At 55.6% G+C, this 12695-nt stretch overlaps 1 protein-coding gene and 1 long non-coding RNA gene across 15 annotated transcripts in view; one reads left to right on the forward strand and one right to left on the reverse strand.

The window, feature by feature from the left end:
• The window catches only part of NFIX (nuclear factor I X), a 102045-nt gene that overhangs the window by 9674 nt on the left and 79676 nt on the right, over nucleotides 1-12695 (reverse strand). For 6 of the 13 annotated variants that reach the window (XM_021083711.2, XM_085012745.1, XM_005652881.4 and 3 more), the window contains exons 7-9: nucleotides 10593-10715; nucleotides 7649-7824; nucleotides 1447-1594 (exon numbers count right to left, since the gene is read on the reverse strand). In XM_021083711.2, coding sequence (XP_020939370.1) covers nucleotides 1447-1594; nucleotides 7649-7824; nucleotides 10593-10715 — 447 coding nt within the window. The remainder of the gene's footprint in view (nucleotides 1-1446; nucleotides 1595-7648; nucleotides 7825-10592; nucleotides 10716-12695) is intronic. The other 7 variants (XM_021083712.2, XM_085012748.1, XM_005652884.4 and 4 more) reach the window with 3 other exon arrangements.
• The window catches only part of LOC146405470 (uncharacterized), a 30861-nt gene that overhangs the window by 5557 nt on the left and 12609 nt on the right, over nucleotides 1-12695 (forward strand). For both annotated transcript variants that reach the window (XR_014837561.1, XR_014837562.1), the window contains exon 2: nucleotides 412-607. This is a non-coding gene — a long non-coding RNA (uncharacterized LOC146405470). The remainder of the gene's footprint in view (nucleotides 1-411; nucleotides 608-12695) is intronic.

Below are 12695 nucleotides of genomic sequence, written 5' to 3' on the forward strand. Positions count from 1 at the left end.
GGTCCTGCGGTCCCCAGGGCCTGAGATGGGCCAAGGCACAAGAGGAGGAGGAGGAGGCCAGAGGGCCTGGCAGAGGCCCAGGGCTTGGACACCAGGAGCAGCTGTTCTGGGGCCTGAGGGTGCAAATGGGCCAAACAGCCATGAGCTCTTGTTGGGCTGTCTGGCTGAAGCCCTGTGGGAGGGAACTGGCTTTGCACCCCCAGGAGGGAGGATGCCTCCAGAGAGGATGAGGAGTTTCACAAGCTAACTAGGATTCCCCCCAAAACCCTCCCTGCACCAGATACACCCCAGGGACCCCAAGCTCACCAGATTCTGTCCATAAGTGCTCCCAGGCACCCCACAGCCTGCCCCCCTCCCCCCGCCCCCCTCCAATGACCATGACCATGACTTCGTGTCTTATGGCAAATGCAGATGAGAAGATGGCATGAAGAGGATGGAGAGGGGAAAAGAACTCAAACCATGAAAAAGAAGGTGAGACAGCGCGAGACGGAGAAAAGTGGTGAGATGGGCCACCCCTTCCGCCGCTGTTCCGAAGTCCTGGCCCACAGCCTGCCAGCCCCCAGAGCGCCTGAGTGCTGCCCAGCCCCTGCCCACAGACCCAGAGACGGTACGCCACCCACCCTCCACCTCTCTTGTCCTTCATGCGTCGTCGGATCTAGCTTGGGCCTCTCAACTCAGATTTTTTTCTCTTCCCTTTGACAAAATTTGTCATTGGTTTAAAAAAAAAGAAAGAGAGAAAAAGAGATGAAGTAAGCCGAGGCCCAGAGCCCTCCCTTGTCCTTGGAACATCCAACCTGGGGAAGAAATTGAGGGAAGGGGAGGGATGGGAGGGGGGAAAAAAAAAGAGGAACAACGAGAAACCAAATGTGAGACTGAAGGCTGAAGAGGAGGGGATCAGGGGCTGGCCTGCTTCACCTTTAGAGGCCTGAGGGCCCCAGAATGGAGGTGGGGGGGGGGCAAGGCAAAAAGGGGATGGTGGTGGCGTCGCCTTGTGGTCACATTTAATTTTCTTGGTGTGTGTGTGGGGGGGGCACAACGAAACAACAAAAAAATCAAAAAACGAAAAAACAAAAAATGAAAAAAAAACAGCAGTTAGGCATGAAGATGGCATGGCTGTGCCTCCCCTCCCCCCTCCCCCCCTGGCCAGCACCCCTGGCCTGTGCACCCCACTGTGCTCCCTCTCCCGCCCCCCAGAGGGGCCTGGGCCAGGGGCCCCGGCTGGGAGCAGCGGGCGGGCAGGGGGGCTTTGTGGGGTGCTGGCTGGTACAACTAAGGCCCAGGAGGTTGGGGGGCTCAGCTCTGCTCTTGTCCGAGTGGGAGGCTCCATGGCACTCTGGGTTGGGGGACTTTGGCAGTGAGGGGGGGGCCTTTTCTTTTTGCAGTGGAGATTGTTTGGATGGGCTGGGGACGCTGGGCGTTGTGGTTTCGGTTTCATCGTCCACTTACAAGGTGATGGAGGAGTCAAGGCGGCGCCGTCTGGGGCAGTGCTGGTGGATTTGGAATCAGGCATAGGAAGGGGCACAGGTCTGGCCACTGGAGGCGGCGGTGGTAGCAAAAATGACCCCGGGACTTTGCCCTGGCCGCTACCGTTGGGCTGCGAACAACATAAATAGAGTGACGCATGAAGGCACATCACACACAGACACACGCTCCCCTGCGCGGCCACGCCAGCTCGCTCCTGAGAGCGGGCGCTCCCGGCGGCGGAAGATGCAGGATGAGGTTCTCTCCTCCAGAGCACAGGGTTGGTGGGGAGGGGTGAGGCCTCATTTGGTCTCTCAGGTGTTTCTCTCTTTTTTTTTTTTTTTTTTTGAGTCCTCTGTTGAAGTTGTCGGAGGGAAAAAGGGGGATGTCCGACGGGTGCTTTGTTATTTCTTAGGGAATGGGTTTTAGGTACCAAACTGTGCCACCTAGCCACACAAGCAGCTGCCCTCAGAACTCTCATGCTCTTGACAACTTCTATGGCAGGAAAGATGCACCAGTTTACCCCTTCTGTCCCCCTAAACACAACACGTGCCTGCCCTCTGTTGACCAGCTGACCCAGCCAAGGACCACAGGCCCACCAGCGTCTACCGCATGTCATGGCCTCAGGGGAACACCAGGGAGCACGCCCCAGGCTCTGGTAGCTGAGGACAGTGGGCTGTTGGCCCATCTACTACAGAACAGCCCAAGAAGAAAATCCATTTCTGGCAGCTCTGGTTCCCTCAAGGTTCTCTGAGTGTCTTTCCCTTAGAAGCTGGGGACGTCCAGTCACAAGCTCCACTACTAGTCCTTTACTCTCCCCTGTGCTTAAACTTGAGTTTCTTTCTCCAGGCCCCATGTATGGCCTTGTGTTCATCAGCCTTTGGACTTCAGGGGACATAGGTGCCACAAGGAGGGGCAGAGGTCCCTGGCCTCTTGCAGACATAGCTTCTCTGGAACTCTGGCCACATACCTCCTGCTGCTCTGGGCAGTGCCTTTGGTGACAACCTGCAGCCTGGATTCAAGGGGGCCAGGCCAGAGCTCTTCATCCTAAACTGACCCCTCTCCCATGGGTCAAACCTCTGTCCTCCCAGCCACCCAGATTCGAGACTCAGGGGTTCCTGTGCTCCTCCTTCTGCAGGTGGGTGAACCCTGGGGAGCCCACCCCCTAGATATCTCCAGTGAGGCCATCCTTCTATCCTTACTGGTTTCACCTGGAGTAGGACAATGAGCCTCCCAAGGGGCCTCCCCCCCGCCCATGCTAACAGTGTGCTCATCAGATCAGCGCCCTTGGCACCTGGCTCTGTACTAGGCGCTTCACTCATGTTGTGTCCAATCCTCCAACCACCCTATAAGGCAGCAGGTCTTGCTTAGGGGAAGTTCTGCCTCCCGGGAGTACTGGCAACATTATGGGGGACATGCTGGCTAGCACAACTTCGGGGTGGAGGCTGAAGATGCTGCTCAACACCCTAGGGCAAACCCAGGACAGAGGTTCATTGGTCCAAATGTTAACAGGCCAAGGCTGAGAAACCTTGCTGCAAGGGGAAGCTCTGCTCTCCCCTTTCCACACCTAGGGAAGCTGGGGCTCTTCATAATTAAGTGATCCAGCCTAAGTCACCCAGCTGTAATTGGAAAGGCCTGACATTCACAGCCATGTCTGTCTGACTCTAAGGTTCCTATGGATTCTTTCCAGTAGGGTCATCAACCTTCTTCCAAAATCCAAAGGAATTTAGACTTCTCTGGGCCCCCGAAACCTTCCACAGCTACAACTACATCTGACATAAAACATAAGCTCCCCAGTTGGGCATTCAAGGTCCCCTGAGGTACAGCCCAGATGAGGTCTTTCATGCCGCTATACTCCCTCCCCTGCCAAGTACTTCCTATTGCAAACCTATTGGGGTTTCCAGAACACAGCCTAAGCAGTCGGGGCTGCTAACTGTAGAACACTTTGTTCTAGAAAACCCTTCCCCACAGCCTTCAAGGGCTGCTCAGGAAATAGTGCCCCCAGTGGGGGACCAGCCAGATTCCCTGAATCACCATCCTTCTTTGTCTTATTCTTCCAGGATACTCTTTTTTTTTTTTTTTTTCTCTCTCTCTTTCTTTTTAGAGCCATACCCACAGAATATGGAGGTTCCTAGGTTAGGGGGTTGAACTGAAGCTGTAGCTGCCGGCCATAGCAACGGGGGATCTGAGCCACATCTGCAACCTACACCACAGCTCATGGCAACACCAGATCCTTAACCCACTGAGGAGGCCAGGGATCAAACCTGCAACCTTATGGTTCCTAGTCGAATTCGTTTCCACTGCGCCACAACAGGAACTCCACTAGCCGGGTTCTTAACCCATGAAGCCATAGTGGGAATTCCCTTCCAGGATACCTTTGACCTCCACTGGAGCCTCTGAAGCAGGCTACCTCCCAGGATCCCCAACAAGCAGGAATGTCACCTCTGTGTGGCCCAAGCATACAGCATTCAAGTTCCACTGACTGAGTTGAATCAACTAGTCCATCCTGCTGCACTTTAAATCATAGAAACCCCTGGCTGACCCGTGCAGGCCATACCCTTCAAACTCTGGCTGTTCCACCCACCATCCTTCACTTCTAATGACCAGCCACCTAGGTCTGACATTGTCCCTCCAAGTGCTTCCCTCAACTTGATCTTTCCTGTCCACTCAGAGGCCCCTGACAAAAGCAAGCAGTGGCAGCTGCTGCTAGTGCTTGTCAGTCCTGGGCTGAAGACCCTTTAAGGCTGGTGTCATTTTGGAAATGGACTCTTAGTTCCAAGCAACAGCAAAGGCCAGAAGACAAGATTTCCAGCTTTTCAGGGTGATGCTGACATACAAGTGGCAACTGCCTTCCCTCATTTCCACAGCCTATCTGGTTCCTATCTTGTTCTTCTATCAGTGCAGGAAATGGAACAATCCCAACAGATCACAGCCTCAATCTTTCTGTCCAGGCCATCCTGAACTTGGGCTCCAGGGGGGTTGAGGCACAGGAGCTTTCCAGGCAGCCCCCGCTCTCATCGGGTGGCCTCTGCTTCCTTCTAGTCCTCAGAGTCCATCTCCCCACTGGAGGATCTAAATTGCTAATCCTACTCAATAAAGCAAATACCAGTCCAATATGGACATTGAAACCTGAAGATTTACAACATTCAGTTTCTAGAAGCAACTTCCAACTAGGCTAAGATGTCTCAGCTCTGGTTGGAGGACAAGTTGAGGTTTTAAAAATCTCTAAGTCATGTGATTTTGCAGGGCCTTAAGATCTTGTGAGTTATGAGCTATAAGGAACTAGAGACTGGGATAGCTCCTCACTTTCTTTTCTTTTCTTCCTTTTTTTTTTTTTTTTTTTTTTTTTTTGTCTTTTTTGGGCCACACTTGCAGCATATGGAAGTTCCCAGGCTAGGGGTCCAATTGGAGCTGTAGCCACTGACCTACGCCAGAGCCACAGCAACGTGGGATCCGAGCTGCATCTGCGACCTACACCACATCCAGCAATGCTGGATCCTTAACACACTGAGCAAGGCCAGGGATCAAACCCACATCCTCATGGATGCTAGTCGGATTCATTAACCGCTGAGCCACGACAGAAACTCCAGATAGCTCTCGTTTTCACCTGACAGATGAAGATGTAGGTCTGGCCATTCTGGCATTAGTGGCTGAGGCTGAGCTAGAACCAGACTTTCTGCCTCCCAGAGTCATACTCTCCCATCAGACCTGCGACTTCTTCATGCTCACTTGTCAGTCCCTTCTCTGTGCCAGAAATACAGCTAACAAGGCATCCTCTTTCTACTCTTTACATGTCCTCTGAGTGGTGTCTCCCTTTGGCCTTGGTTTTCTCAATCAGGGCCTTATGCTGGGATCTAAGGACAAGCCATAGAAGCTTATGATTCTGTATGCATGTATTTCTCTGCAAAGATGATCGATAACTTCAGATTTTCAAGGAGGTTAGGAATTTACTCCTGTGGTCTCTATCAGTGGTTCTCAAAGTGCATCCCCTGACTAGAAGACACAGCATCACTGGGGAACTTGGGGAGAAATGCAGATTTTCAGCCCCACACCAAACCAGCTGAATCAGAATCAGGTGAGGCCTAGCCACCTGTGTGTTAGTAAGGCCTCCAGGTGACTCTGATACATGCTAAGACTGAGAACTACTGCTCTGGAGGTGGCCATGGAGCAAGCACAGCCTGGTCCTACCAGGTCAGCTGCAAAGCCCAGGGCCTCTGGCTCTCTCCTCCTCCACAGCGTCGTACCATCTCTAGCCGCCTCTCACATGCTGTACCCCAGGGAGCAGGCTCACTGCAGAATTCCACCCACCCCCTCAACTCTTGGGCACAACAGGCAAGAGAAAAACTACAGAGACTGCTCTCTAGCTGAACTTGACTCTCTGTTTAACCAGAGGGGCTGTTTGCTCCCCTGTCAGTAGCATTTTGTCCATGGTCTACTCGGAGCAAGCACCTGCCTTGAGAAGAGAACTTTCCAGGCCAAGTGAGCCCTTGATCTTGACTGATCAAGTCAAGGGAGAGGCTCAGGACCTGGTCACCAGGATGCCCAGGGATGGACTGACCCATACTCCTGAGGGTCCTGTAGGTTAGCTTAGGTTTTTTTGGCTAAGTCAGTCCCCCAGGTTGGTCTCATTCTGATTTCAAATCCCAGCTGCCTCTGTAGGTGCAAAGCAGGCACAGCAGGGTTCCTGGCCTCTCGGATCCATATTCCAGACTCCAGGCGCCTTGGGGGCTGGGACACAGGCTAGCAGCTCCCGTAGACTCTGCCAGTGTCTCTGAAGGAAGTGCAGTAGCTGTCGGGAGTCATGTCCACTTTTCCCTCCATGCCCCTAAAAGTGGACAGAGCTTGTCCAGCAAGGCAGGCAAGGCTCTGAGTACACTAAGGAGCTGCAGAGCCAGTAAGAAAAACCGGCGCAGAGCAGAGGGGGAAAGGAGATGAGAAAAGTGGAAGAGGGAAGAAGAGCAGGAAGGAGGGAAGAAGACTGGCTTCCGTCCTGGACAGTGGAATAAGGAGGCTGAGCCATGGCCCTGCCCCAAATCAATATACCAGCACTGCACAGGGCACCCCGGGGCAGCACCAGGCGGAGCAGCCGAGGGCCGCCTGCCACTCTTCCTGGGCTGCCACTGGTAGGGGCTTCTAAGTATCTTTCTCTACAGTGGCACTTTGCATGTCCTTCCCACCTGATCTCTTGCAGTGGGCTCCCAGGCTGGACTGGTGGCAGGGGGAAGGAGCTGTGCCTTCTGATAGCACACCATGCTGCTGGGGGGAGGGGTGGTCCAGAACATTCCCAGAGGTCTAGAGACCACTATGCCCCAACCTCGAATGGCCTCCCAGGAACTAAACAAGGACCACTCTCCCACTGAAGGGTCACCTCTGGCCCACCCAATGGTGGGAGAATTCCTTTGCTGCATGGCCCTGTGTTTCTGCTCATCAGTGACCAGGCCTAGGGCCTGCTGATGGAGAAAGGCAGAGAGGCCACAGAGCTCCATGGGGACCCAGTCTCTTTCCCAGGCTGAGGAGCAGGAAGACTTCGCTCCAGAACTGGACTGACCTGAGAACCCCTTGTTAAAGAGTCCTGCTAACAGGAGTCTCATGACAGATCCTGTGGAAGGGGGCCTTCCCTCTACCAAGGGCTTTTCACTGGGGTATGATGATGACGCTTCAGCACACACTGAAATCTGGAGACACTCATGATCAACACAACTGGGGAGCAGGGAGTGTTGCTGACATCGAGTGGGTGCAGGCCAGGGATGCCGCTCAACACCCCACAGTGCACAGGACGTCCCCACACAACAGAGAATGAACAGCCCCAATGTCAAGAGCGGGAAACCTTGGCTTAGAACCTACCAAATCCTTGCAGCCTTGAGGTTTAAGAGGGGACTTAGGAGCTACAGAGCTTGGGTCTGGGTGCATTCCTGTTGAGGAAGAGACCACAAGAAGAGCAAGGAGCCCAAGCAAGGTGGGCCCAGCCTGCCCCCACCTCGCTGGATCGTGATGCACGGGTCCCAGCCTGATACAAAGACCCTTACTCCCAGACCCAGAAGATCGAGGTATTCGGCGCTACCGGCTCTCTGCTGCTCCAGCCCTGGGTGGGCGCCTGGCTTTTGGGCCCTCTACCTGTGAGCCCTGAGACAGACAGACAGACGCAAAGATGAGCAGTAGAGGGGCTCCTGGGGTCCTCTGGACTCACCTGTCCGGTGGCCTGGCCCGAGCCATCCGAGCACACAAACTGCACAAACTCCTTCAGCGAGTCCTGCCCGTGGTGGTGGTGGTAGCGGATGGTCGGGTGCGTGAAGTACGGGCTCGATTGCTGGATGATGGATGTGGAGGGGAAGTGCAGCGCGGACGCTGTGGCCCGAGGGCTCCCTGCATGCACGAGGCAAGAAGAAAAAGGCACCATTACGGCCTAGGAAAACAGCGGGGGGCTGAAGACATGGAAAACTGCTGCTCAGAGCGCTGAGGATCCAGAGGATGAGGCAGAAGCAGGGCAGGGACCGGGTGAGGAAAGTGAGGCACTCGCTTCTAGCGTGAACGTTCGGCTGGCGCCAAAAAAACAGTAACATCAAGGTAAATAACATTTTAATGCAATATTTAAAAAAGTCAAATTGGGAAACAGGGGCCCACAGACCAGCTGCTTATCCTTGTAAACAAAGTTTGATTGGAGGAGTTCCCGTCGTGGCGCAGTGGTTAACGAATCCGACTAGGAACCATGAGGTTGCGGGTTCGGTCCCTGCCCTTGCTCAGCGGGTTAACGATCCGGCGTTGCCGTGAGCTGTGGTGTAGGTTGCAGACGCGGCTCGGATCCCGCATTGCTGTGGCTCTGGCGTAGGCCGGTGGCTACAGCTCCGATTCGACCCCTAGCCTGGGAACCTCCATATGCCGCGGGAGCGGCCCAAGAAATAGCAACAACAACAACAACAAAAAAAAAGTTTGATTGGAACCAGGGCCAGAGTTAGGGTGAGAGGAATGAGGCAGGGTCATGCAAGTACAGTTCTGTCTTTTATTTATTAAAATATTGATATTTGCTCATTGTATATATATTTGGGCCGTGCCTGTGGCATGCGGAAGTTCTCCGGCCAGGGACTGCACCCATGCCATAGCAGCAACCCAAGCCACGGCAGTGACAATACTTCACTGTGCATTTTTTCCAATAGGATTTTTTGTTTGTTTGTTTGTTTTGGCCTTGGCATGCAGTCACTTGATGTGGGAATCTCAATTCCCAGACCAGGGACTGAACCTGGGCTGCAGCGGTGAAAGCATCAAATCCCAGCCACTAGACCACCAGGGAGCTCCCACAACAGTTTTAGTTTTTAGAAATATTGCATTAAATATCACTTATCTTGATGACTGAGGTTTTTGGTGCCCCCTGACATTTTGAGCCAAGGTGAGTGAGGCACTCTGGTCCAAGGCCTGGGTGGGAGCCTTGATGAGGAATGAGAGGAGGCAGACAGTTTGGTGGGCTCTGGATAAACACACAGCCCTGGAGTTCCCGTTGTGGTGCAGCAGAAATGAATCCGACTACAAACCATGAGGTTGTGTGTTCGATCCCTGGCCTTGCTCAGTGGGTTAAGGATCTGGCGTTGCCGTGAGCTGTCGGTGTAGGTCGCAGACACAGCTCGGATCTGGCGTTGCTGTGGCTGTGGTACAGGCTGGCAGCTGTAGCTCCGATTCAGCCTCTAGCCTGGGAACCTCCACATGCTGTGGGTACAGCCCCCCCCCCAAAAAAAACCAAAAACAACCCCCCCCCACAGCCCTGTGCCGGGGCAGGAGGGGCCTCTGCAGCGCACACGCATGTCTCCCATGTGCACGTGGGTGTGCACCTGGCTGCTGCTGCCTAGGCCACATTCTTATGCGCTCAGCTCCATCACTTGTACACACGTTCTCGAACGTATGACTCCCACCCCGGAGCAGGCCCCAGCTCTCCCCCCCGCCAAGTCCTCCCCATCCTGTCTGTTTCTAATCAGCTTACTCTTGCTCTCAGTTTCATTAGGAGGCTGAAGGAACTTGGCTTCTCTCTGGAGTTCATAAAAGCTGAGTGGAGCAGGGCCTGCTGCCCTCCCGCTGCCTGTGCAGAGGGCCTGGGCTCCCTGCCCCCACCTTGCGGCCGCCACGCCCTGCCCCGCTGCTGCCGGCTGCCTCTGGGCTCCCAGCCAGGAGGCCCTGAGGAAGAAGCCAGGAGGGTAAACCTCACTGTTCTCCGTGTCCTATAGAAGGGCCTAGGAGACAGCGGGTGGACACAGGGCAATGTTCAGAAAAAGTCCAGGCCTCCTTCTGCCAGATGGGTGCCAAGAGAGGGAAGCAGCAAGTGAGCGAGCAGCAGGCCGAGAACCCAGCTCCCATTGCTTCCTGCCTGAGTCCAGCCTCTCAGAACATGGCAGTGTCCTCCCCTCAAGCACTCTCTCTGTGGGACTGAAGCAAGAGAGCCCCTAAAGCTGTGGGATCGGCTTCTTCCCCTGGAAAGCGGCCCAGCTGCCACCTTCCCCTTGGCTTAGCCCTTCACTTCTGGAAAAGAGCAGAGAGGCCTAGAGAAGGGAGCCTGGGCTCCTACTAGGGCTCCTCTCAATCTGTGCCCCACACCAACCTGGGCTGATGCTGGGAAAACACCAGAACTGACCCTGGGCTCTGTCAGGAGCTGAGAGAGAAGAGCTGAAAAGAGGGCAGAGTGAGAAGGCTGTGCTTTTCTATTCACAGCCAGCAGAGTGGGGGAAAGGAGAACGGGGGCCTCTGCCACACAGCACACGTGTGTGCACACATCCACACTCACACACAGGTGCACACATGCATCCAATGCATGCACACAGCGCCCATGCACGCACATAAGTGAACACACATACTCATGTGCACACGCTGCACACAAGCAAGCACGCACGCACCCATGCACAGGGGGTGTGAGAGGCAAGTGAGAGAGTGCTCAGGAACAAGATGAGGTGGCCCAAAAGGCCGGCCTGATTCTGGAGGAGGTGCTGCTGTGGAGGGAGGGCCCGTTCCCATGCCCACCCAATGTCATACCATGGCCCATTCAGAGAGCTTGGGGCTGTCACTCAGGGTCAGCTCTAGCCCCTTGGCCTGGCCAGCTGCCCCTCAGGGCACCTCCACCACCCCCACTGCCCCCCTCCGGGCCCTCCATTTCTCACCTGGTCTGACTCCAGCAAGCACAGGCAGCGGGTGGTGAGTGAAAGCCATGCGCGGGGAGCTGCCCTGAGAGGAGAGGGCACTGCAGAAGTCCAGCTTTCCTGACTTCTTTAGAGAAGCCGGGCCTGGGGGGAGGAATCAGCAACACAGGGCAGGTTTAGCTGGGCTGGGGAGGGAGCAGGGGAAGGCGGGAAGCAGCAGCTCATTCCTTCTCTTCTCAGGCCCCCTCCCAGCTGCCCCTTCCCCCACCAGGCCCCCTCCTGCATCCTTTGCCAGTTTATGGCTCTGTTTCTCAGGCCCCAAGTGCAGACCATCCACCTGGCGTGGGTGCCGCTGACAGGAGAGGAAAATAAGGCCCTTCGGTGCACTGAACAGGGAGTGAGGAAGGGGGCCCATCTTGCCCCCCAGCAAGCAGATAAGGAGCTCAAGGAGCATAGAATGAAAAGCAGGGATGCAGGGTCACAGGGCAGGGAAGGTGTGCAGGGGGAGCCCCGGAGAGCCAGCTTCAGAGTGCAGGGGGTGGGGGGCCCTCACTCTGAGGAGGGACAGGCTGAGGTCTGCTCCTCAGGGCCCTGGGCTATGAGAGATTTTTTTGGTTCGTTCTGTTTTGTTTGCCATTTCTAGGGCCACTTCTGTGGCATATGAAGGTTCCCAGGCTAGGGGTCTAATCGGAGCGCTGTAGCCACTGGCCTATACCACAGCCACAGCAACGCAGGATCCGAGCCGCGTCTGCGACCTACACCACAGATCATGGCAACACCGGATCCTTAACCCACTAAGAAAGGCCAGGGATCGAACCCGCAACCTCATGGTTCCTAGTTGGATTCGTTAACCACTGCACCATGACGGGAACTCCCCTATGGGAGGTTCTGATGGGAAGAAACCAGGGCTCCTTATGGGAAGGGAAAGCACAGGTCCCTGGGAGGGACCACAGTGGAGATACAACATCTGACAAGAGAGCAGGGAGGAGGCTGGGGCAGAGCTAGACAGGAAAGGATGCCCTCAGCCAGGGGACCCAGAGGCTGGACTGTCACAGGATGGGTCATTGCTCTGTTCCCAGAGATGGGTGGCATTCAGCAGGAGACAGGGACACAGAAAACACCCATTTAACCTCTGCTTCTAGGAGCCTGGTGTTGCCAACCAAGATCATCTCTGTGCCTAGTGAGCATCTAAGATGCTATGACAAGGCAGGGCCCCCAGGCCAAGTCCCCTAGGGAAGCTTGTCTCCTGTCCTGGGCTGAGCCTTGAGGCTGTGCCCAGGTTAGGGAGGGATAAGGTGGAGTCGGGGCGGGGGGGGGGGCAGATCTCCAGAGCTGCCACCTTTGGGACACAAAGTGAATTGGTTTGGGTGGGTGGGGAGCTGCAGAACAGAGAAATAAGAGCTGTCTTAACCACAGAGGGAAGAGGTGGGGGAAGGGCGAACTCCCAGCAGCCAGCAGAGGTGTTATCTGGTGGCAGCTGTGTGCCACCTGATAGCTGGCACGATGGGGGGGGGGCAGAGCACCCCCACCAGCTGTGCACAGCTGTCCCCACGGCCGCACAGCGCCTCCCCAGCTGTTCCCAGTCCTGCAGCTGGGCTGCTTAATTGGCGATTTGTCCCAGAACAGGGAAACAACATAGGGTTGGTGGGAGGAGGGGGTGAGTGTGGAGGGAGAGAGGGGAAAGCGAGCGGGCTGGGGGTGCTGCGGGAGGATGTTGGGGGCTGTGTGCGAGGCAGGATTGTTGGAAGGAGCAGAGATGGCGGGCTCAACAGCAGACAGCCAAGAAAGGAGAGAGCGGGAACTGAGGTGGGGAGGGCTCCTCAGGAACCAGGTCTGGGCAGAGGGACCTGGGGGCCTGTGCCCTCGGAGCCAGCTGTGGCACATGAGTCCTGGAGGGAACACCTAACTGACGCCCTAGCTGGAGAGTGTTCAGGGCCTTCTCAGCCCCTTCCCTCTGAGTTTCCAGAGGTTCCCCCAGGGGAACATCTGGGCTGGGCTGACCCAGGTCCCCAGTGGTCATGAGGACACTGAGAGGGGCACCCAGAGCCGGGAGTGTTGTCCGGCAGAGGTTAGCCTTGCTGGTAGTCTAGCCCCCTCCCTCAGCCCGAGGCCTGGAGGTGAGCC

Source organism: Sus scrofa, chromosome 2, assembly GCF_054392235.1.
Source record: "Sus scrofa isolate SSC_HxYL_T2T_F1_AM1 chromosome 2, Sscrofa_HxYL_maternal_Yorkshire_Landrace_v2.0, whole genome shotgun sequence".
Lineage (NCBI taxonomy): Eukaryota > Metazoa > Chordata > Mammalia > Artiodactyla > Suidae > Sus > Sus scrofa.